At 40.9% G+C, this 23,384-nt stretch overlaps 2 protein-coding genes across 3 annotated transcripts in view; one reads left to right on the top strand and one right to left on the bottom strand.

Annotated features, from left to right (window-relative positions):
- The window catches only part of col9a2 (procollagen, type IX, alpha 2), a 54,373-nt gene that overhangs the window by 26,758 nt on the left and 4,231 nt on the right, over positions 1-23,384 (top strand). Inside the window, exons 2-15 of one of the 2 annotated variants that reach the window (XM_037263510.1) lie at positions 18,201-18,362; positions 19,291-19,365; positions 19,734-19,769; positions 19,857-19,919; positions 20,315-20,368; positions 20,902-20,937; positions 21,408-21,431; positions 21,508-21,561; positions 21,642-21,695; positions 22,099-22,149; positions 22,224-22,280; positions 22,391-22,444; positions 22,755-22,808; positions 22,939-22,992. In XM_037263510.1, the coding sequence (XP_037119405.1) occupies positions 18,291-18,362; positions 19,291-19,365; positions 19,734-19,769; positions 19,857-19,919; positions 20,315-20,368; positions 20,902-20,937; positions 21,408-21,431; positions 21,508-21,561; positions 21,642-21,695; positions 22,099-22,149; positions 22,224-22,280; positions 22,391-22,444; positions 22,755-22,808; positions 22,939-22,992 (738 nt within the window). In that variant the 5' untranslated portion in view covers positions 18,201-18,290. Of the gene's footprint in view, positions 1-18,200; positions 18,363-19,290; positions 19,366-19,733; positions 19,770-19,856; positions 19,920-20,314; positions 20,369-20,901; positions 20,938-21,407; positions 21,432-21,507; positions 21,562-21,641; positions 21,696-22,098; positions 22,150-22,223; positions 22,281-22,390; positions 22,445-22,754; positions 22,809-22,938; positions 22,993-23,384 lie in introns of those variants that run through there. The other variant, XM_037263511.1, reaches the window with a different exon arrangement.
- angpt2b (angiopoietin 2b) lies at positions 6,309-12,781 on the bottom strand. Its single transcript, XM_037263512.1, has 9 exons — positions 12,123-12,781; positions 10,689-10,844; positions 10,510-10,631; positions 9,983-10,206; positions 9,788-9,912; positions 8,905-9,006; positions 7,745-7,911; positions 7,152-7,282; positions 6,309-7,089 (listed from the first exon to the last, which is right to left on the bottom strand). Exons 1-9 carry the CDS (start codon positions 12,408-12,410, stop codon positions 6,929-6,931), a joined length of 1,476 nt encoding a protein of 491 aa, XP_037119407.1. The 5' UTR covers positions 12,411-12,781; the 3' UTR covers positions 6,309-6,928.

Genomic DNA, 23,384 nt, shown 5'->3' with positions numbered 1-23,384 from the left:
CTTTTTCTGTCAAAATCAAATTAACCTGGCAGCCCCTTTGCGCAATCTCGTCGTATCGGGCCGCTCGTCCGTCAGACGTCCCATTTGTGTCAGAACAAAGTAAACAAGGAGAAATGTGTTGCGTCAGCGAGCGAGAGGACGGATGTTTTTGGACTGTATGACTGTAGTGAGAGAAATACTGCTGAACATGGTGGATCTGTCATTTCTGTTTTTCTTTCTACAACACTTTGCAGACAACAGCACAGGAAAACATCTCACGTGACGCATCGTGCCGGGATTATTTAAAACAGGAGTGTCAAACTCATTTTTTTTCACGGGCCACAATGTAGTCATAGCTTCTTTCGGAGGGCCATTGTGACTGTCAACCCAAATAAATGTATGAGCACCTCATATTATACAGTAAAAGCTACAAAACAAAGTGACAAATAACTCGTTTTCAAATCAGACGAGTAAAAATGGTCAAATATTTTAAAAAAAGATATTAAAAGTGAAGACAATTTGCAATTCTAGTAATGACACACAAATTTGATGCATAATTTGTCTTTGCGGGCCACATAAAATGATGTGGTGGGCCGTATCTGGCCCCCGGGCCTTGAATTTGACACCTGTGATTTAGAATGTATGATGCAGCCCCTGAAATACTATTCAGTCAGCACAATTTAGAAGTCGGTCATTTTTTTAATTATTCTCCCAGTCTCATCTGCAGATGACACAAAGTCACATAAAGTGAAGCTCAGCAAGCCAAGATGTAGATTGCCTGTTTGCTTTAGAATTCTAATCGTGTGGAGTTGCTTATAGAGCGCAGCTGTTACTATACAAAGCCAGCAAGGCTTTTTTTTTTTTAATTACCCCCCAGCATCTTCATTTCTTTTCATTGTCTTTATAGATCATCAGTGGCGCCCAGTGGAGCTGGGTAGCACTGTGAGCTAACGTAACCAAAGTATGAAACACTCGGTTGTGTGTAAACTGTGTGCGTCTTGGAAATTAAATCAGTCTTTGAAAACGGGTGCAGTACATCTGTCGCTAAATGAGCTGCAAACAAGACAAGTGCCGATCCTTAATCTGAAAATGAGACGGTATCAGCAAAACTGGCACCGACGGTCCTTCTCGTGAATCCCCGGCAGCAGGAGGATTTTTTTTTTTTACATGATTTGATTTATTTAGCGTTAGGGTTAATCATTTTGTTTAAAAATCAAAAAGAATGTTTTATCTATTTGTTTTTATATTTATTTTTTTATTTAGTGTTAGGGTTAATCATTTAGTTTAAAAATCAAAAATATTTTTTTATGGCTCACATGTAAAGGTCCTTTAAAAACCTAAACACAATCCCAACATCTGCCTTGTTGTGCTCTACAAACAGTGAAAGGTAAATGTCACAGCCTGAGCTTTACTGTATGTTTTACTCTTCAAACATGAGATTCCAAACCAATTTCAAACGTCCAGATTGTTGAACTACGGTCACGTGTGTTAATGAAAACTACAACGTGAGCAACTCTTGAAACTCAATTTTCTCAAGTGGATTTATTTGTTATATATTTCTGACACGGAAAAAAAATATAAGCCGATTTACAGGTATATGTAATACGGAAATGACGGAAGGGGGAAAAAGGTCAAATAAATGCCACATATACGACAAAGAGGTTGATGAAGGGCTTCCAGTACCCAGGCAACAAATTTTCTCCCGGCTTATCCATCAACAATGTTGATTTTATTAGTACGGATTTGACAGCGGGTGGCGCTGCTCCGAGCTCTTGCAGGATGAAGAAAAAACCCCAAATGACTTTTCCATTTTGAAATCTGACACATGTATCCAGTAAACATTGACGGTATTCACAAGCTAATAATAGAGGAGCTAAATTTAACTGTGGCTATGATGACAATAGCGGTGAGAATGAATTTGACAGTGGCAATAATGGAAGTATTAAGGGAGCGGTGGCATCATGGTGGCTCAGCTTGAAATGGGTCAAAGTCTTAATGCAGTCTTTGTCAATGTGACAAACTGTCCCGCTGCCCCTCTTCCTATGCACAGCATCGTAAATCCTCTTCTCATTTGCTACGACTCAAATTCAATTCCGCAGAAACTGGTTTTGAAAATACCACTTACAGCACAACGCCGTTAGCGGTTTACGCGACAGACATTTTTGGGGGGGTTGCACTTAATCTTAAAAAACTCATATTTGCTTTTTAGCTTCTTTGCTGGGCTCCATTTTACTCCAGAATCATCTCGATTTAATGATGATGGAAGTTCTACCAAAACAATAAGCAAAGATTTAACTCGGAGTCCACGTATTGGGCAGAATTAGACTAATTCGGTGGGGGTAATAAATCTGAACATGATTAAAAAGTCCTTTCTTTTTTTTTTTTACTCTTGACTTCACAGCCAAACAATTGAAGTAGGCTCAAAGTCAACATTGACAGAACAATTTGTATCGTTCCCCGGAACTCATTAGCTTTAGAAAGCTCATTAAAGCCATTTGAATGGTTGCTTGACCTGTGAAATCGGAACTCCTGCCAGCCCAAAAAAAAGAAGTATGAATCTTAAGTAAAACTCAACAGGACTGGAAATTGATAGTGTAAGGTTCAGCAAAATTTGAATGGCTGCTTGTTTGATTTATCTGAAGCAGTCTTTATTTGCTTCTTTCTGGATTGAAAATGAATATTTTTGGATTGCCCAACATATATCAAAGTTTGAGAAGTTTAGTCTTCCTCAAACTCACCCTTGCCAGATACTTTCTTTGATTCGTTGGGTTCTTCCCTCTCACCGTGCTTGCGGCTTTTTGGGACAGATGTCTCTGGTGGTTGAAGTTTAGCCATGTGGAGGAAAAAGCAGCTGTAGATTTACGGCAAGAGAAGCTCTGGTGGCTTTACCTGTTGGCATTGGTACGGTACTTGGGCCAAAGGGGAATGAGGATGGCGGAATGGCAGAGCATGCAGTGAAATGAAGGGTGAGGAGAATGAAATGAAGCAAAGAAGGGCGATTGTGGAGAACACAGCTGCTGTCGCTGTATCTCCCGGCATTGGCCTCAACTGTGGACGGAGGGTCAGTAGTGAGAAGAAACTTATTTTCCAGCCAAAGTGGAAGTGTGGTGATGATAACTCTTACTTCTTAATGTACTTGAGTACTTTGGTTCCACAGATTTATGAGTCTCGGTTTGCCAGAGGGTAATTGAGAAGACTCGAAGAACCTCCCAAAGACCCCTCTTGATCATCACACTTGCCCCCAAAGAGACCATGACTCAGTCTGAAGCTCCCGTCAGTGTCACCGAGATGGATCTAGCCGCACGTTCATTGCTAGAGATATTTTTTTCTTGACGTGCGGTATGCTCTCAACACTCGTGTTGGTAAATGGCCTATTTTTAACCAACATGGTGGGTGAGATGTCAACACGAGGTTATGATGATTCCAAACTTTAAAGGTTCCAGGTTTGCTGAGAGCATTCCAAAGAGTAAGCTTGGTTAAGTCCATTGAAATTAGATTACCAAACAGTGTGTTGATTGGAATCACTGTGAATTTGGATCTGGTAATTGTTTGGCAAACACACGACATGTGTTTTGGTCTCTCTGGTGGTTTGTTTAGGCCCTGGGCGAAATCCGCCGTTTTTGACGACGTCATTTTACCGAGCGCTTGATCCCAGCATGCAGACGAGTTGAGCTGAGACGTTCGGATGTTGCTGACCCACTTTTTCTCAGTGCGGGAGAGCTGTAAAAGTTTTTTTTTAATTCAGCCTACTCTCCCTTTCTACCTTGTAAGTCTGTAGCCGTGTCTATGGCAACACTGCGGATCCTCCCTCGCTTTGTTTTTGTTTTCATCTCAAGGCTGTTTGCACCTTCATTTTGTTTGAAATCAAATGCGCATCCTTTTATTCATTTACCGCGCCTGCTCCTGCGGTTTCTATGCGGCACGTATTCATCTGCGCTATTCAATCCAGTGTAAAGGCCAAGGAGCAAAATCATATTAATTTTGCATGACTTTTTTGGAGTGACTAAAGATATACGAGAAAGCGAATCATGGGAGTCTTGCAAAGCTGTTTTGGAACACTAAGTACTGATGTTGTTGTGCTGTTCGCTCTCGATTCCAAGATAAGAACATCCCCTGGTCGTCGTCCTTTTGAATGCATGTGCCTACTATCTCTTTGGCACAGTCCCAAAGCTCCTGCCCGACTCTTTGAAACTGAGCACTCCTGGCAAAGACAGAAGGGCTTTTGGGACCTGCAGTCGTATGAATTTTTCATTCACTTCCACCGACTCTCCCTCAGTAGTCATCTCGCTCTTTCTCTCTCTCTCGCTGACACATATTGTCTCAGTCTGCACACCTTTTACCTTCACGGGCAGACGACGGAAGCAAGGCAAACACCCACACGCAGGCAAACACACATCCGCGTAGCCCGAAGACAGATTAAAAAAAAGCTTCTCGTCGATGGTTCTTAGTGTTTTACTTTCCAGTGTTTGTTTGTTTGTGTGTTTGCTTGCACTCGGGTCCCCTCGGGCCCGGTTTTGTTGAGAAAGGGCAAATGGATGCCTTCAGCGGGGGGGGCGGGAGTGTTGGCACAGAAAGGATTTTGTTAAGCTAAGAAACAAAAAGAGAAGCTGGGAAATAAACTTTGTGCATTCAAACGCACCTCGGGAAGCTTGATTGACCGAGACAACCTGACGTGTCCTTTTCACGGGCCACAAAATACACTCGTCAAGTGGCAGCAGCACACTCATTGAACCTCGACAGATTCCGCCAGTAAAATTGCTCATCAGAAACAAGTTGAACCCTTAGGCCGTGACATTTTAGAGATCAGCTCATGAGACGTTTGGGATCTCCGGAGATGACAGGTTACCTCGGTTTATTGTTTGCTTGGACGTATATGATGATGTACACTCATTGGATAGAATCTTAGGTTCTAATGATGTCATTCTCTTTGTAGAACACACTTTTGACATATTTTGATCTTATTATACTAATCACTGTGTTAACACTAAGAAGTATTCCTTCGATTATATATCGATGAAGCTCGGAGAAAAATATGTATTGTTATTAATGAGGGCATGAGATTGTGTTGAAAGAGGAGAATAAGGAGATCTATTTAAAAAAAAAAAAATCTTTCATAAGTATATATTGCAGTACATTTTCAGTGACATCTTTTGTTTTGGTTGCATGTACGCATTATCAATCGCTAGAATTGCTGCTGTCTAGGTGTGCTATATTTGGTTATCTCGGGAAAACCGCAATGTCTGGTTGGGTTTTACACGCCACTTAGTCTGTGAGGCTAAACTGTTTTGGTTGTCGGTTTAAGCGAACAACTATGGCAGCAGAATTGTTGGCAGATAATACATATCCAAGACTATATTTCTTTGTTGATAAGCATTTTATATATTCCACACCATCATTGTACCACTCTTACAATGTTTCTTTTGTTTCAAACTAACAGTAAATATTTAATGCCTGATCAGCAACTTTAATTCTTTCCAAAATTATATTATTGTAATTTTATGTGCTGTTCTTTGTTTACCACCTATAAGTTAAAATAGAAGAAAATGCAGATTTGTGGTGGTCCTCCAAATAGATTCTCTGTGCACTAGCGCCCCCAAGTGGTATCACATGCCTGCATGCTTTGTTCAGCACTATAGTAAAGTGCTGTTATGCTTTTTGTCTGGGGAAAAGAAAAAGGCCTAAGAAATAGTAGCTGATGTATTGGAAGTGGCAGGCTGATATATGGCCCGTATTGCTTTTTCGATGACCATAGGTAAATGCTCTGCATGCTGACACAGTAAACCACGTAGCACAGATGACTAGGACAAATCAGTCCCGAGCGCTTCCTCTTTTGCACGCCTGCCAGCACATACCTGGGTTGAGCCCCGGTCGGCCAAAATACCCGTTATGAATCAAAGACGGCGAAGGAAAAAGAGGAGAGACAAAGACTTATGAGAGCTCGGCACCATTTCTCAGTCAAGCCTAAACTGCTCATGCAACAGAGAGTCATCGATAAACATACGGTGCAACAGTACATGCATTTACTCACAAGCGAATTTCTTAGTGGCTCTTCATCTTAAAGTGGAATATTTTGAGTATTTATATTGTGATATTGATTATGAATAATGTTGCACCTCATAAGAAACGATTGATGATCTTCACTGGACCAGAACGCAACTATTTGATCTGTTGAGCCAGTCGGCCGAATCTAGACTTTATTAAAGTCACTTTGATGGATTCATTCGCAGCTTTGCCCCCCCATTGTGATCTATATATAGCTTGTCCAGTCCTTGGAGACTCTAATAAACTAACAACTTGATTTTAACACTATTCACAATTCACACATCTGCTTGCGACGATATGTGGTGCATTTATTTTCCATACATATTATGACATGACTTTCTTGTGTATTTACACTCATATCGTATATTAAGACGATGCTCGGGCGATTTTAATAGCGCGGCATTCTTCGGAGCAATTCAAGTGTGTTGAGCATCCGACCTAATAGAGTAGTAAATCAAAGACAGTTAAGTCTGCTTGAGTCCTTCACGGGCTCGGTGAAGCCTTACAAAGGAAGGCAATTTACAGAGGAACTCACCGGGCAGAACATATTTTTACATTATCGGCAAATAGATGTTTCTTGTGGAAAAATATCTACTGACGGAAATAAAGATATCCCGAGTCCGGCTCGACAGAAAATACACGTACTATATTCTTTTTTAACTGTCCTAAGATGTTGTAACAAATGTTTTATTTGTACCATAAATTGCCCGAGTAAGAATGTGTAATGGGATTTTATGAGCAAAAAATGAATATTTCATGAGAGCCAGGATAGGAAAGAAAAGGAATGCTTTAATTTGCTGTTTGTAAAGTTTTAAATGCCATCGAGTTGCCTAAGGAACTATGTTGAAGTGAGTTGAGGAGCAACAATTGAGCTGATGTTTGTTGAAATCTGGTATAAACTGAAGAGTCAGAAGTTTGCTGGGCGTACCATCATGGTCGCCATGGTAGCCATCAGATTCGGTCCTTTCCAATAGTACCACTTTATTCCGTTGTAGCGAACCACGTTGGATGAGCTGGGATAATGCATTCCATTCAGGTTGGAAGGTCCACAAGCCTCAAACCACCAACCTGTGGAGCAAAACATGGTGAAGAATAAGTCAGGGAGAACATTTTGAATTTTTTTGGGGTACCTCCAGACGCCAACTGTGCACATTTGCAGGTACAGCGGTCATTGTCTCTGTCCTTGGTGCTGAATTGGGTACCGCTGTGTGCCATGCTGTCTGTCCGCCCGGCCGTCCCGCTGAACCCCTCAACGTGAAGGCTGAAATTGTGGAGTCATCCATGTATGGTTTACATCAGAATTGCTTCCAGGAATATTACCGTATTTTCCGCACTATAAGGCGCACCGGATTATAAGGCGCACCTTCAATGAATGGCCTATTTTAAAACGTTGTCCGTATATAAGGCGCACCGGATTATAAAGTGGATAGAATAAATAACAACGTTGCTCAAACGTTAATGCAATCACAATATAGTAACACTCGAAATAGTGAAAACAATAACAATATATCAATAACTCAACGTTGCTCAAACGTTAATATCACACAACACACAAAATAAACGCGTAAAAATTAGTTTAATAAATTAGTCCTCATCCACGAATCCATATTGGTCCATATATAAGGCGCACTGGATTATAAGGCGCACTGTCGGCTTTTGAGAAAATTGGAGATTTTTAGGTGCGCCTTATAGTGCGGAAAATACGGTACATCATGATTCAAACCTGTAATTATTCTCCCCCCCCTCTATGTAGAAGCGCTGATAATGTGAGTAAGCCTCATTTCCCTCTCGGTCCTTCAACTGGACATGCAGGCTATATTCCCCGGATATGGTCAGTTTATGGATGATGTCATTTCCCAGCCAATGTTCCCCAGAAGGCTCTCCAAATCCCTGGATCGGGCACAAAGACAAAGAAGCTAATGAGCGGGTGGCTTTTGCCAAGAACCTGCCAAGCGTGTTTGTGCTTAATACGATAATGTAACTAAATTTAAGAGTCACATTTATCATTCGGATGGCAGGAAGACTAAATACTCAGTTCTGGAAGTGGCCCTAGTGATGACTCAGTTGAGGCTTAAATTTGTTTTAATATTTGAAGCTCAGCATTTAAATAATCGCTTGCTTCGTTCACTACAGACAAGGACGTGTGACTCACTTTTAATGGGAAACATAATGAAACTGTCCTACAAGAGATTGCTTTGAGGCTAGTGCAAGTATATTGTAGATAAGGTAAGAGCCCAGTTCCATTTATCATGTGACCTGCAGACCAGGGCACAACAGTTTAGTGATATTGATTGCAGTCAGTGGGATTAAGAGCTCGGAAACTGGATCAAATCATTTATGTTATCTGCCACCAACAGGGTCTCTCTGCTCCCATGCCTCTCAACTGGAGCCAAATATTTACCATCTTGTGAAAATATTATTCTTGAAGGATCTTCATGGATTTGTTTTGTTCTTGCTCCCTCAATCTCCTTCCATCTCTGTTTTTCTGATTTCAGGCCAAGTTGTGGCAATTAAGAAATGAATTGCTTCGGTAATCATTCAAAAATCTGGGCTAGGCTCACTCAGTTAAAGTTGAAAAATATTTTTGACTCAATGGGCCAGATAAGAAAGGACTCGGAATATTTTGTTTAACCGAGCATTAAGATCTTCATACTTGATAGTATTCTTACCTTCTGGGTCAGTGAAAAACACACGTGTGTATGCTTGGATGTGTGGGAGTCTGACAGAAAGCGGGAGCAGGTGCAATAACATGGGAGGTGGGAGAAAACACGAGGGCCGCCAAAGATAACACCCGCCAGGTCACCCTCGATCACACAGTACGATGGCGATCCCACGCCTCGCCATGTTAAAACACATACGAATCAAACCATCGGCTCTACCCACCAATTTATAGTCCTTCCACTCGCGATGGAAATCCACGGAGCCGTTTCGCCGATGTTGGAACACGGTCCACCCTCCACCTCTGGTCTCCATGTCACAGAAAACCTCAAGAAAGGAAATTTTAAGGAGTACACATTTGTAAGATACAGTACCGTATTTTTAGGACTATAACAAACCAGTACAGCAAATGAGTCAAGGATTTTAAGTCCAACTTATAGCCTAAAAAATACGGTAATTTAGTTTGAAATATTTCCCATTGCTCACAGCGTTAATGATTCAAATGTAGGTCTTTGCTAAAGTTACTCGCTATCATTGAGACACATTTTATAACTTTTGGAAGCGTGTTCAACAGAGAGCTCAAAATCTCTGAAAAATAGAACAAAACTGCATCTGGCCCACTTTATTATAACCACCCAGCTTGCCAGCCTCATTCATGGCATAGATTGAAAGCAGCAGTAGTGATTTGGGGTGTTATAACTAGCACCAACATTGGCCCCCGTTGACAGGAAACACATGGCACAACTTAACACCTGGCTGCTTTGCCCACCAGGGTTGAAGAAGAATACACACACAAAGAAGCTGAGGATTAAATGCCAGCCAGCAAACCTAAGTAGAAGTGATGAATAAAAAATGCTGCTATCTTGAGACCAGTGAGGACACCAGACTTGAATCTTAAACCAGGACCATGAGGCCACAGTCAAATTAAAAAGAGCTTGTTACTACGGTTGATTGACAGCTAGCTCCGAACTTATTCTGATATCACATTCAACACACATTCTCACCACAATAAGAAACAAACACACGATGGCATTTCCACCAACACAATGTCCTTAATATATATTCGTTGTCACAATCATCAGATCAATGACCTTTAAAGTTGCAATACCTTGATGGAGTGGGAGGAGTTTGCGAGATGTATGTTGTATATCCCACTCGATCTTTGTCCTGATTGTAGAATCTCTGCACAATCCCTGAAACTAGGTGGCTCATGTCTGGGGAAATTGGAAATTTCTGGAGGAGGAAAAAAATGCAGCAGATTGATTAAATTGACGGTTTTGTATGTTTTGGTTTGGCGTCTTACCATTGCAGTGGTTTAGTAGTTGCTCGACCGTGTCCGTGAGACGAGCTTGTTGTTTTTGCATCAAGGTATTGTTAAGAGTTGCAGCACCCAGTTGGACCTGGAGCTGGCCGACTAATCGGCTCTGCCTTTGCATCATTTCCCGCAACTGTTGCTTTTCTCCTTGCGAGCTCTCCAGCTCCGTCCCGTAACGAGCCTCCAGTGCCAAAAGTCTCTGTTCGAGATCACTGAATAAAAAAAAAAAATCCTTATGGTGTAAGATTTTTTTATTCATACCGACTGCCGTGTTGACCCGCCTTTAACCCACGCTGACCAAAACCTGACCTCGTGTTCCTGCGTTTCTGGTAAGAAGAACAGGAAACCCCTCCTAGCCATTTTACTGCACACATTTCCTCCACATGCTCTCACAATGCTTATTATATTATGAATGCCATGTTTGGTCAGATTAGACTGGCTTTTATTCCCACTTCTGATACGATCGGGACTACATTGAGCTACTTTGAATGATTAAACTCCCGAGACAAAATCACCTGTTTTTGTCACCGAGACGTGAGATCTCCTGAGTCTGCAGGAGGATGAGCTTCTCCAGACGGTTGGTAAAAAGTGAATACTCAAGTAGTTGGATCTCCAGGCGACTCGTCTGGTTTAATACCTAGAGCGTGTCGACACAATTATGTCATGTATCACAATATATTAACTTTCCTCGTACCTGAGTTTCAACATCAGTCAGTTTTCGAGTCTGCTCCGCTGACTGGCTCAGAAGGTTGGTTCCCATTTCCAACATGGCGGCCGTTTGGGTGTGCACGGCGGTTCTTTTTAGTTCTTCCACGCCGGAGCGAACGTTCTCTTGGATGAAATTCTCCAGCTGAGGAAAGAATAATTGAGAGTAGAATAATGGCAGTAATTCTCACTGAGTCCATTCTGTCCTTCTGATCTTCCACTTTAAACAATCAAAGCCTTCCTCATCTAAATCCAAGGTTGAAAAAAAAAAAGCCATTAACACACGGATTAAAGCAATCTCCGACGGAAGAATTTAAGATCCCTGGATTGTGAAAATCACGTTTGAGATGAAGCGTAATGAATCTTGTGTGTTACTCGTCGAGACATTGCACTCATTTGTTCGTGTAATTACAGCAGCAGAGGAACACCAGGGTGGCTATTAGCCATGTTTGGGTCATAATTGATGTCTCGCTCAATATTAATACGCCTTTGTGTGTGTTCACGGCGGCGCTTTTTGAAAGTGGTATTTCACCAGGTCATCAGCTGTACAATATTTGCATAAGCTGTCGAGGCTATTAATAGAAAAACAAAAGCATGCTCAATCTTCTCTGCAAACCTTCAGCAGCAGGAGGGAAAGCAAGGTTGCTTTAGGGGCTTGGACAAAGAAAAACAAACATGAGTTTCTTTTTAGAAAACAGCAGAGAAGGAATTTGCAATGTTAATGTTCCCCTTGGTGCACGTGTTCACTTTTTGATCCCGAAGCAAAACGACATATTGTATTTTATTTTTTTTGCATTGTTTTTCATTAGGCTTGGTTGGATATGATTTTTATATATGACCAATATTTGGCAGTCTTCCCAAAGATACTATTTATTAGTCATTCTACATCAACAGAAAAATCAATGTGGCCATTTTCTTCAACAGCACACAAAGAACAATCACTTTCTTTCTATCTGTACCTTTTTTGGACTCTCAGACTCATGCAACTGTCTCAAGGGGTGCTTGCCATGGAAGTTAGGTCCTCAGTTCACACACTTGAGCTTCAGAGAGTGCACGGGGGAATTGTGGCTAGTGTGTGTGTTTTTATAAATGTATTTGCAGGAAAGGGAGCGAGAGAAAGAGAGTAGAGGAGATCTGATGTTAGACAAGGTGTGAGATGAGAAGCATCTCCAAAGCATGCAACAATCTTGGGAAAATTTATGGAGATGGACAGACAGGGCGGGCGGGGGAAAAAAAAACCTGGTGAGAATGTTTATATGTGGTATTCATGACATTCTATTTTAAAATTCAAAACTGCGGACATGTTTGATCAATCTAAAAACTATGCATACAATAAATATTGAAAGCGCCGCAGACAAGAATAAACATTCCACATGGCATGTAGAAGACCGAATTTATTTAGAAGCTAATCAAAGGATTGTACCTTCTGCAGCCACAGGGTATTATTCTCAGTGGCACTTTCCAGATTCTTAATTTCCTGCCAAGAGGATCTGCTCTTCTGGTTCCTGCCGCGATTGGATTTAACTTGGGCTGGGGAGTCCCCCTGGAGCGTGTTCGAGACCTCAAAGTTTTTGTGAGGCTGGCAAAGTTCCACCTCGGGGAGGATGAAAGTGTAGCGGCAGGGGCCGTGCTGCACTTGGTGCTGCTGGCGCTCGGAGCCAGCCACAAGGTGGGCCAGGTAGACCAGCATCAGGCCCAGCATGCGTCCCATCTCAGGATCGGGTCTTCTTCAGAGAACACACATGTTTCCTTCACTCTTCTCTCCTCTTCTGGTTGCTCTTCCATCCAGATGTTTCCCTTCTCTGCTTTGTTCCTGCTTCTCCTCGTGATGGGGTCCACATAACAAGCAATTATTCAATCCATCCAGAACAAACAATAGTTGCTTCTGTCCATGTGCTGGTATGGACAAGATCAGAGTTCTTCTTATATTCCTGCCAGTAAAGTTCTTAAAGTCTCAAGAGGAGTCTTTCTGTCTCCCTGGCTGCAAACGTTCAGACTCGGTCAGTGACCCGTCCTCTGATACTTTCACCCACTCGTCCAGCTTACAGAAGTAGGAAAAGAAACAGCAGAGCTCCAGTCAGAACTTTGTCAACTTGTTGCCCCCTCCCACTCTTGCTTTCCCTGCTTGAAAAAACTAAAGTAGCTTGGAGAAACTGTGTTTGTGTTTGTTACTGATGGTTGCCCGCCAAACATTTTAGCATCCTTTCATTAGCGTTTCCCCAAAGAAGAACAAACAAACATGCTATGGTTCTCGCGAATGCTAATTGTACATAATATGACAAAGGTACAACATGGAAGTTTCCAGAAGTGGATTTCCAGTCAACACTCATTCCACACTGCCATTGTTGTGTTAATGCTTAATGACCCGGGCCACTTCATTAAATAATATGTGCCAAAATTCAACCAATTAGAGTTGAGCAATACCTGCATCCACTTTTTCAAATTTAAATGGTTCGTCATCCATAAAACTACAAAAATCTGGCAACTTCAATATACCCATCAAAAATGATTGAAGAAAAACAAAACAACACCCGCACAGAGATAATTTATATTCATTCATGCTTGAAACCACATGTGAGCTTTTTATGCATGCATGGAATAATATAAAAGGCAAATGGGACTCAAACATGTTAAAGATAAGATGAGAAATACTGCGCGTGGTCATGGATGACCACAGTCCATCCCACTGGACATGGTCTGGATTTTCTCACGCATTCCACGAGTGGATGCAAGCCCAATTAAAGTGTTGTTACTCACTCAGTGTCTAACGGGGAAGTTGACAAACGTTTGGTACGGTGACCGTAAATCCAACGTGGGCTATCCCGGCGGGAGACAAAAAAAAAAAAAGAGAGTTACTTTCACAGAAACAAATGTTCACAGCGAACCCATCTGCTATTCTAGTCAAGTGGTCGGGAATATCCGTCCTGTGGTGGGAAGCCAACATTTAACGTCACACTGTAAACCTTGTAAAAAAGTATTTCGCTCAAGCTGACTATTTCCAGATTGATGATATTTATAATCACAAGAATTTTATTGCCGTGGTTTACTCAGTCAGTAAGACAACAGAGAGCCCAGTGGGGGGAGTTCTGAAAAAAACAAAGCCAAGCTCCACTAATTTGTGCGACTAATAAACATGACCTTGTGTGAACTTTACGAATGCTGCTCATTTCAAACCTTCAGGGCAACTAAACTCACCCCCCCCCCCTCACGGTTTAATCAAGGTATGTTTAGATGACACGAGTGAAACCATCCAAATCCTAATTGTAAGTGAAATGTGATGCTTAATGATTACAGACCATGGATGCAAAACAAACACTGCTGCTCTGGGATTTTCTTTCTGTGTGTGTGAATATTTAATGCCGATTCTTGATGAAATCAGAATTATTAACATTGTTACATTCACCACTATTATTATTTTGGGCCCCTTCAGTATGTCTGTTTTCATTCTTCTTACAGGTGACCAATGGGACCATAAAAGCTTTTAATGTACCGTATTTTCTGGACTATAAGGCGCACCTAAAAACCTAAAATTTTCTCAAAAGCCGACAGTGAGCCTTATAGTCCGGTGCGCCTTATATATGGACCAAATTCCTAAATTTAAACTGCCCCGAAGCATTGTGTCATGAAATCAATCATAAGTGGCCCGCTGAAGACTATGAATCATGAATCCAAAAGACTATGGATGATTATTTTGTGATTATAAAGTAGTTTGTTGCGTCTGAAGTTGAAATAAAAAAGATAAAATGGAGAATGATTTGATTTGGATTAGAAATCCATTCATTGAAGGTGCGCCTTATAGTCCAGTGAGCCTTATAGTCCGGAAAATACGGTACTTCATATGTGATTTCAAACTACAGCAAGCTGTTTATAATTAGGGGACACGTTGCTTGTTGTGCACTGGGATTAGATCATACAACACATTTTATGGATTGGAGACATATTGGAAGCAGCTGCCGGTTGCTAGTTACCTTTAGTTCATCACAGTTACCACAAAGGCGTCAAATAAATCTGTAAAAGGAGAACAATATCTTCATGGACAAGAGCCATGAACATGAAGGTGGAATGGAATGTGTCGTTTCTGTATGAAATGTAAATGTGGACAAAAAGGAGACCCAATTCCACGCTGACAAAGAGCAGCTGCCGCTTTAGTACTCGAGCGTCAGTTCTGAGAAGGAAGCTGTTATGAATGATGACGGCGGATGATCATCGCAAAGCCTGATGGCAAAAGCAAGACAAAGCAGATTTAGATACAATAGAAGCTAATGCTAATAAAACTCGACAATAGGGAAGAATAATGCTAAAAATGGAAACTTCAAAGTATGTTTGATATCGAGAGGGAAATTGGAGGCGTGCACATCGCTTGACTCTTAAAAAAAAAAAAAAAAAGTCCATGAACAGCTGATATATTAAACGGGCCAGAATAAAAGATGTCAACAACCTGGAGGTAAATTCACATAGAGTTGGTCGGTGATGCAGTAAGCCACCTGCGTCGTTTAGGTGATGGCGTCTAACGCCGTCAGCGGTACGGAACACCAGCGCCGAGGTTTTCAATCAAGCGAGAGGAAAAGGTGTGTCCAAAGTGTCACTGACAAATGTTGAGCGTAAGACCTCCAAGGGTTATTGAGGGCGGAATGACACGGGATGAAAATTGGAAGATAAAGAGATGGATGAAGCCGGACAGCAGTCACAGAAGGGGAACGGTCGGAGATAAGTCACCCAAAGACAAAGCGGGAAGGTGAGAGAAAGAGTTCAGGCAGTTTCGAGAAGGACAAAAGTGACTTGGACAAGGCCTATTTTGTAGCAACACCAACGAATTGAGGTGTTGAAGTGTTGTCGTGCACAAACACCCCGAGGGGGAATGAAGGAAAATCCTCCAGATGGGAACGAGCGAGGCGAGAGATTGATATGTTAGGATTGCGCAATATGTTGACAATATGTTGTTGAGTGAGTTCATGTGTTGGAAAGTATGGTTTGAATTTCCACATGAGACCTGATGTGACTAAAAAAAAAAACCTCTAAAGATGGATTTTTATGTGTTTTAATGATTATTTATATTTGTCTTCAAACAAAATGGCCGTCGCTGATTGGTGCTATTTTATCAACAGCCAACACGATGACGAAACCTTTTGTCGAAACATACGTGGGTGATTATTTTCACATTAGTCGAATGATTTTTTGCCAGATAAACTAAAAACATATTCCAAGAAATAATAATAAAACTTACGCCTGTCAGAAAGACACATGACTGGATCCAAAGTGTAGAAATTTTTTCCTCAGGGGAAAAATGATCAAATCATTAACGTCAAGGTTCGGTTCTGGATTGAACTGTCTTGATTGAATATATGCATTCGATTCAATCGTTTTAGACTAATTTACTCGCCACTTAACTATTTACTCAATGCAATGGAAGACACAAAGTAGTCTGAACAAAGTCCATTAATTGTTATCGACTTATTTATTTTTAAATCCAACAGTCTGACTATTTTGTCAAAGTGGAAATGAGGTTTCACCTTTAATTGGAAGTTAATACTAGGATATCTACTTCAAAAAAGTCCTCTAAATAGAACTGAATTATTTTTGATGTACCGTATTTTCCGCACTATAAGGCGCACCGGATTATAAGGCGCACCTTCAATGAATGGCCCATTTTAAAACTTTGTCCATATATAAGATATATACATTTGGCCCGCAGGCCAGACTTTGGACACGCCTGCTGTAGTGGCTCAATATTGGTCCATATATAAGGCGCACCTGATTATAAGACGCTTTGAGAAAATTGGAGGTTTTTAGGTGCGCCTTATAGTGCGGAAAATACGGTAGAATAAAACTTTTATTTGGATCGGTGCTTGAAACTGATGAGCCTCACACGGGGAGCTCTTAAGGCTTTTACAACCGCGGCTTTCAGCCGGACCACCTCATAAGTATTTTTTCCTCTCCCTCTCCGGGTGAAATCAGTATTTGATCTCTGTAAAAAAAAAAAAAAAAAAATTCTAAGAGACTGATAACAGTTTTTTCATTTTGTTTAATGTCTGCATGTTGTTTTTTTGCCCACGTCTACCAAACCTGACCTTATAACCCCAACTGTAATTAAATTTGATTGAAGTGTCATCACTAAAAATATAAATGCATAATTTAAAAAAAAAAGAAGCGTAGAAGAACAATCCAAAAAGGATAAATGGAAATATACATACATGATATGTATCAACGGAAACAATTACACGAACAAGTGAAGTGTACTTAGACTCCTTCAAGCAGCTTGACTGACAACCTAATCATGTGTTTTCATTCGCTCATTGATTTTCCATGTCAAAGAAGACAAAACCCTCAAAGTGATTTTCATACCAGAATTGCAAGCACGAAAACCCCCTAATGAATATTTCATAGCAAACGGACAAATATCCTTATCCGTATGTCGTTTTGTGCCTCTTGACTGATTGTTTACTTTTCGGGCCTGACATATTTGCTAATGGCCGGTTGTTTTATCACTTTGCCGTGACTCTTTCCACCTACACTCGAGGTTAATATTTATCCGGTTATTCTTCAGCGTGTGCCGTATATAAGCCCGGCCAAGTTTTATGAGGATATCTTTTCTGCACTTTTTTTTTGTCTCAATTAAACAGCATTTTAATTCTGTAATTTTCACATCTTTTTTTATAACTACAATTTTGTAGATGTCAGTCATTTAGGCCTCATCCAGATGTCACTCATTGCCTTGTCCGTTTATTTATATTTATATATATTATTATATTATGCAATGCTATTTATTGCTTGTCCTCCCTTATTGTCCTCAATTCTGCCAAATTATTCCAATTAGTTCACCACTATTATGTCCAAATAAAGATCTGTATTTTATATTAAAAAAAAGAAAGATAACACAAAGCAGCTTTTAAAACTTTTAAAGTTGACTGTCTGATGATTGATGGGTTCTAATAATGTGGGCAATTATTTCTCAGTCTGCTCTGAAGACCTCAACAGCACCAAGCTGGAATCTTTTGACTTTGCTGCTCTCTAGTGGATCTTAAAAGAACTTTGTGTTATTTCACATAACGACTTTAGGGGTCACTATAAGGTCATTTTGACGTTCCAATTTGTTTGCACGGGTTCTGAGTAATCTTGCTATTTTGCAAAAAAAGACTAACTATATTTTAAAAATGACCACTTGATGCTTGAGGTTCTTTTTTAGAATAGAAGAATAGATTTATTACCTGCATGATCTGATGTATTCCCCGCCTCTTAAAATTTACTGGACCAAAGTTCTGAGTAGTTTTACTGTACTCCAGTTCCTGTGGATTTGCTTGCTTTGCTTTGAAAAAAAAAAAATATCCATGAAGTAACCAATCACAGCAACAAATGCAATATGTGTTTCCTTGCTTCTTCCGAGGATGTGATCTTCAAACCTATGCCTGCTGCCCCCCCTCCCTTTTTTCATGAATGTGCACATAGCCACAACCCCCACCCCTGCACACCTTCTCCGAGGCATTTTTTTTTTTTACCCCACCAGTCTCTCACTGTGCCGGCCTGGGACGCAATAGGGAAGCAAGACGAGAGGATTTGGTGAAGCGGGGAGAGAGACCGTCAGGGGAGAAGGACCATGGCTTCTCTGTCGGTGGTGCTGAAGTCCTGGGTAGTTCTGCAGACACTCTGCTTGGTTCTGGCCCAAGTGGTAAGTGGACAGGGAACACCTGCAAGAACTTTATTCCGAGGAAGGGCGGGGGCGGCTTTTATTAGGTCGTTGGGAGAGTTATAAATTGAAATGATATGCTGATATATTTGAGATAGGCTTAGTCATCACTTGATCTTGAGTCGAAAAGAAAGTTGATGGATTTTCAGCAGTGGACATAAAGTGAAAGAGCCTTTTCTTCTTTTGGATTGTTATCGTGTGTGAACTCGCTTCTTGTCTGGGGTTTTAAATAGAGACCATGATGGATTTGGGGTTTTCCTGGGTGATGTTTTTCCACAAGAAGTACGTTTTTCTAACGAAGAAGATTTTTTTCTGTGGAAATGGAGGATGGAAGTCTTAAGTGGCAAACATGCACACAACCAAACTTACTTTGACTACAAAGTGTGAAAGGCCTTCTTTAAAATGACACCTACGTGCAATCTCTTGGATGTTGTTGCATTGGAAGGAAATGTATTTTGCTCCTTTTTTCTATTTTTGAATACCTGAAGAATCGGATTTTGGGATTTTTAAAAGTCTCATCTGGGTGGGGGGCCCAAAGGTTGCTGTTTTTCCCACATTCCTCTTTCTGTCCTAATATTATAATAATTATATTTAAAATATAATTGTGTTTTTCTATATGGAATGGTTGCATCTTGTTTTTGTGTGTTTACAAAATGCCATCAATGGCACAGAACCTTCTCGTATGTATTTATCTTGTGTATCATATAATTATTATTTTGGACATTTTAATATCATTTTGTTGCAATATACACTTAGAATAAATAACCCAAGTGTACTTTTAATGCTATTTATATAACCGCTTTTTTTTTTTTCATTGAGTTGTTAGAAATGAAGAAAATGCTCTTTATTGGCTCCTTTGAATGAAATATTTTTCTAATCAATTTTCCGTACTTTTCTTCTTCACTTTCAGAGAGGTCCACCTGGACCTCAGGGCCAGGCAGGCCCACCAGGCCCTTCTGGCACTCCTGGCTCAGACGGCATTGATGTGAGTATCCCCCCCTGCGTTTGCCCACCGGCGCTTATTGCCACAAAGACCATCATTGTGCTGGGCAAATACCAATCTCGAGTGCAGTCCTCCAGTTTAGCCAGTAGAGGGCTCTGCAAATGCAAATATTTAGTGCTACAAAGGAGCTCTGTTTCCTAGCAGAGAAGTGTCTTTGAGAAAGGGACCCTTGGCAGACCTGTGGAAAGGAGTCTGGGGTTTGTGTCACAGTAATGTGATACATTTCAGATATAATGCAGTGGAGAGGTTCTGCAAATTAAAGCAGCAATTCCAAAAATGAGCTCATCTTGAATGTTCAATATGATCGTCTTAACACTTACATGCATAACACAGATTTTTATATTTTGCAGGGAGACAAAGGTCCACCTGGTTCCCCAGGTCCACCAGTAAGCCATCATTTTTTCCCATCATGAATATTTTATTTATAATTCCATTTATTTTAATTTGCCATGTGTGTGGGGTTCTTTTTGTAGGGGCAAAAGGGAGAACCAGGAGAGCCAGGTCCTGATGGCGCACCGGGAGATAACGGCATTGATGTGAGAAAAACGCAATGTTTGCATCTTTTAAGAGTCTTTTGGGAGGAGGCACATTATGAGTTGCATTTATGACTGCAGTGAAATATTTTAATGTGTCGTTGTATTTGTTGTTGACCGTAGTAAAAAAAATGTCGTAAAAAAATTACACAAATATTTTATAAGAAATAACGTCTTTACTGAAAAGTCTGAAGTTTACATGCCAAATGGTCACATGATCACATCCACACGCCGTCTTTGGAGCTTTCTGCCGGTAATCCTCTTTGGAATCTTAAATCTCCTGTTTGTTTCCTAATGACTGTGTCAAGTCGAATCATATTTGTGATTATTTCAATGTGAATTCAAGCCTTACTTTGACCTCCAGGCATGTTTTTTAGCATTTTCTTTCCTTTTTTCAGGGTTTAATTGGGGCAAAGGGGGACCGAGGTCCAGTGGGAAGCCCCGGCCCGAAGGCAAGTGTTGCTATCCACTATTGTTGCATTCATAAAAATCCATTACTCATAATTTTGTCGTCATGATAGGAGAAGTCTCCCTGTTGGAGGATTTGATTATAACTACCGATCTGATTTAGCGGCGGTACGTTTAATGATGCTCGTTAAGGTGTTTGAAACTTTTGCTCGCTGGGTTATCGGATTTATAGCGGCTCATATCCATATATAACAGCAATCTGCAAAGTAACCCGAATAGCTGACACATCAATCAGTTGAAGAACATTGTGAAACATAAAAAAAAAAAAAAAAAAAAAGAGCATCTGAAATGTAATGGAGTGGAAGTATAAGGAGGCGTTAAAGTGAAATAGTGGCTACCGTGTTCTACTTAATTCATTATGGGATGGAAATTGAAAACGGTGATTGCTGCTTTCCATTTGTAGCAGGATTACATTATGAATGCGGCTCCAATATAACATTGGGCTGTTTTGTTTCCATTGCTATATACCGTATATGTTTATTTATTTATTTATTTTTATTTTTTTTCTCATTTGCAGGGTCAGGTTGGGTTAAGCGGCGAACCTGGCAGACCTGTGAGTATGCATTTATTATTAATTACATTAATAATACTGATCATTTTTGAAGAAGGCAATTAACTCTGCAATTAGCAATGTTGTCACTTAAATTACATTGGAGCTTCTCAAGTCCTCATTTACACATCATTCCCGACCAGCTGTCCTCCCTTTCGGGTTAAGTTTCTCCTGATGAAGCCTAATTTCATGATCCACAAAAAAAAAAAATATATATATATATCCAATCAGTGTGCCCCAAATCAAAACCAGGCTTTCCTCTAGTTGAACTGCAACACGGTTTATAATCAGTAGGGGGCGCGCTGTCTCCACCTATCTGACAGATTTTGTGCCATGGACTGTCCTTGCATACTTAATTCCGTTGTTTAAAGCTAAACAAACATTACAGCAGCCTTCCTTCTTCAAAAAGCTATAACGGAAATTTGTTGCCACTTGTCATGAAATGTTTTGACCTCTTGTCCTTGTTCACGCAGGGACCCGGTCTCCCTGGACTTGCAGTAAGTTTATTGTGGCTTTTAGGATGTCAACTGTTTTTTTGGTGGGCAGACTTGATTATCTCACTGAATTATTTAGGGAGCTCCTGGGCCGATCGGACTTCCTGGTGAAATTGGACTGACTGGAACGAAAGTAAGCGCTTGGCATGATGAACACAAAACTGTTAAGAAAATAATAATAATAATAGTTGGGATCATCTTTTTTTTTTATAGGGTTTGATGGGACCACCTGGGCCTCCAGGACTTCCTGGAACACCAGGCAAACCAGTAAGTTCTTGTATGTCCCCCACATTGAGCAGAATCACCGCCATCTTTAAAATGCACTATACAGGCAAAGACCCCCATGAATCTTGCACGTGTCCCTGCGGAGAAAGCACGGAAATACCAACAGTTCTGAGTAGGAGGCTTTCAAGTATATTTTCTCGGGGTTGATGTACTCCCCCGCTTGCATCCAGGCGGGGGTGCCTTCAATGAGAGTGATGTTTCCAGCTCGGGGGAGTGTATTTGTTTAGCTTTAGTTCTATCTTAGGGTAAATACTCCCCCCCCCCCCCATCCCCCTCACAGGCCTCCGTAGAGATATTTTACCTCCCGATGCAATCCATAAATGGAGGGAAAGAAAATGGCTTGCTTGGGCAACTTTGTAACTCACATTTGTCTGTAACTTTCCAGGGCCCACCGGGGAAGTTCATCGGTGGAGAAGAAGGAAGCGCCGACTTCCAGGTAGAACCCGAAAATATATTCTTGATGATGTTTTTACTCAGTATAATTGACAAATGTCCCTCTCTGTACAACAGTGTCCTCTTAACTGTCCAGCAGGACCAAAGGGCCCACAGGGAATGCAGGGAGTCAAAGTGAGGGATTCCAAAGAGCCGGAAAAAATAATCCAATTTGTCATATTTACACCCTTGATTGGATTTTCATGATATTAAACTGGCTGGATCATTTTGTGGTTGTTCTTTAGGGCCACAAAGGACGTCCCGGTGTTCTTGGAGATCCCGGCAGTATTGGAAAGCAGGTAACCTATGGAATTACTCAGACAACATTCAGAACCGGCAGAGGCGAGGATTAGTTCTAATGAAGTCCCACGAGGCACATGACTGGCGCTAATCTGGCCGTGGTAGTCGAGCCTGCCGGTGTAGTCGGCATTAGGGCGAGCGGAATAAAAGGTCAAATGTGAGTACGAGCTAGTCTCGGTTCATCTGCTCGCCTCACCTCGCTGTGTGAAGCAGATCTAATGAGCACGCCAGGAAATCTTCAGGAGAAGCAAGTCGGACCTAGAGATTAAGCTTCTGAGGTTGCCTTGACGATTTACTCTCATCCTGCAGGGAATCAAAGGAGAAGTGGGCATCTCTGGAGAGCAAGGAATCCCAGGACCTTCGGTATGACGACAATAATAGATCAATTATTTTGATTCAAGTAATTGGTTCAATGATTAATTTTATTTTTTATTTTATTTTATTTTGTTTTAGATTTATTTATTTATTTTAATTTTTTATTTTTTTTTTAAAGGGTCCAATGGGTGTGAGAGGTTACCCAGGGATGATGGGTCCCAAAGGAGAGGCGGTGAGAAATATAACTTCTTCTTATGTTCACATAATCTTTATTGTCCACTTTATCTTTCAAGGCAAGGCTGTTCTCATTTTTTTCGATGAACTCCAAGTAGGCACAGTTGGACCTGCCCCCTCTATGCAAACATCATCCATTACCAGCAATGGGGACATATGGAAATGATGCCACTGCACATATCTCGCCTCCTCTAATGAGTCGGGGTTATCTGGGTCCATGGTGTCTCCATATGTTGTTAATGATTCCCGCTAGCAATTTGTCTTGTAGTTAACATTAGCCGTGTTGGCTAAGTTAGCGGCAAAGCCAAACTACCCCTCACTTTTTTTTTTTTTGCAACGCCCATTAGTAGATTGAGCTAAACTCTAATTGGCCCTTTATCACAATGAAGA

Source organism: Syngnathus acus, chromosome 11 (assembly GCF_901709675.1).
Source record: "Syngnathus acus chromosome 11, fSynAcu1.2, whole genome shotgun sequence".
Taxonomy (NCBI): Eukaryota; Metazoa; Chordata; class Actinopteri; order Syngnathiformes; family Syngnathidae; genus Syngnathus; species Syngnathus acus.
This window is presented reverse-complemented; position numbering and strand designations above follow the sequence as displayed.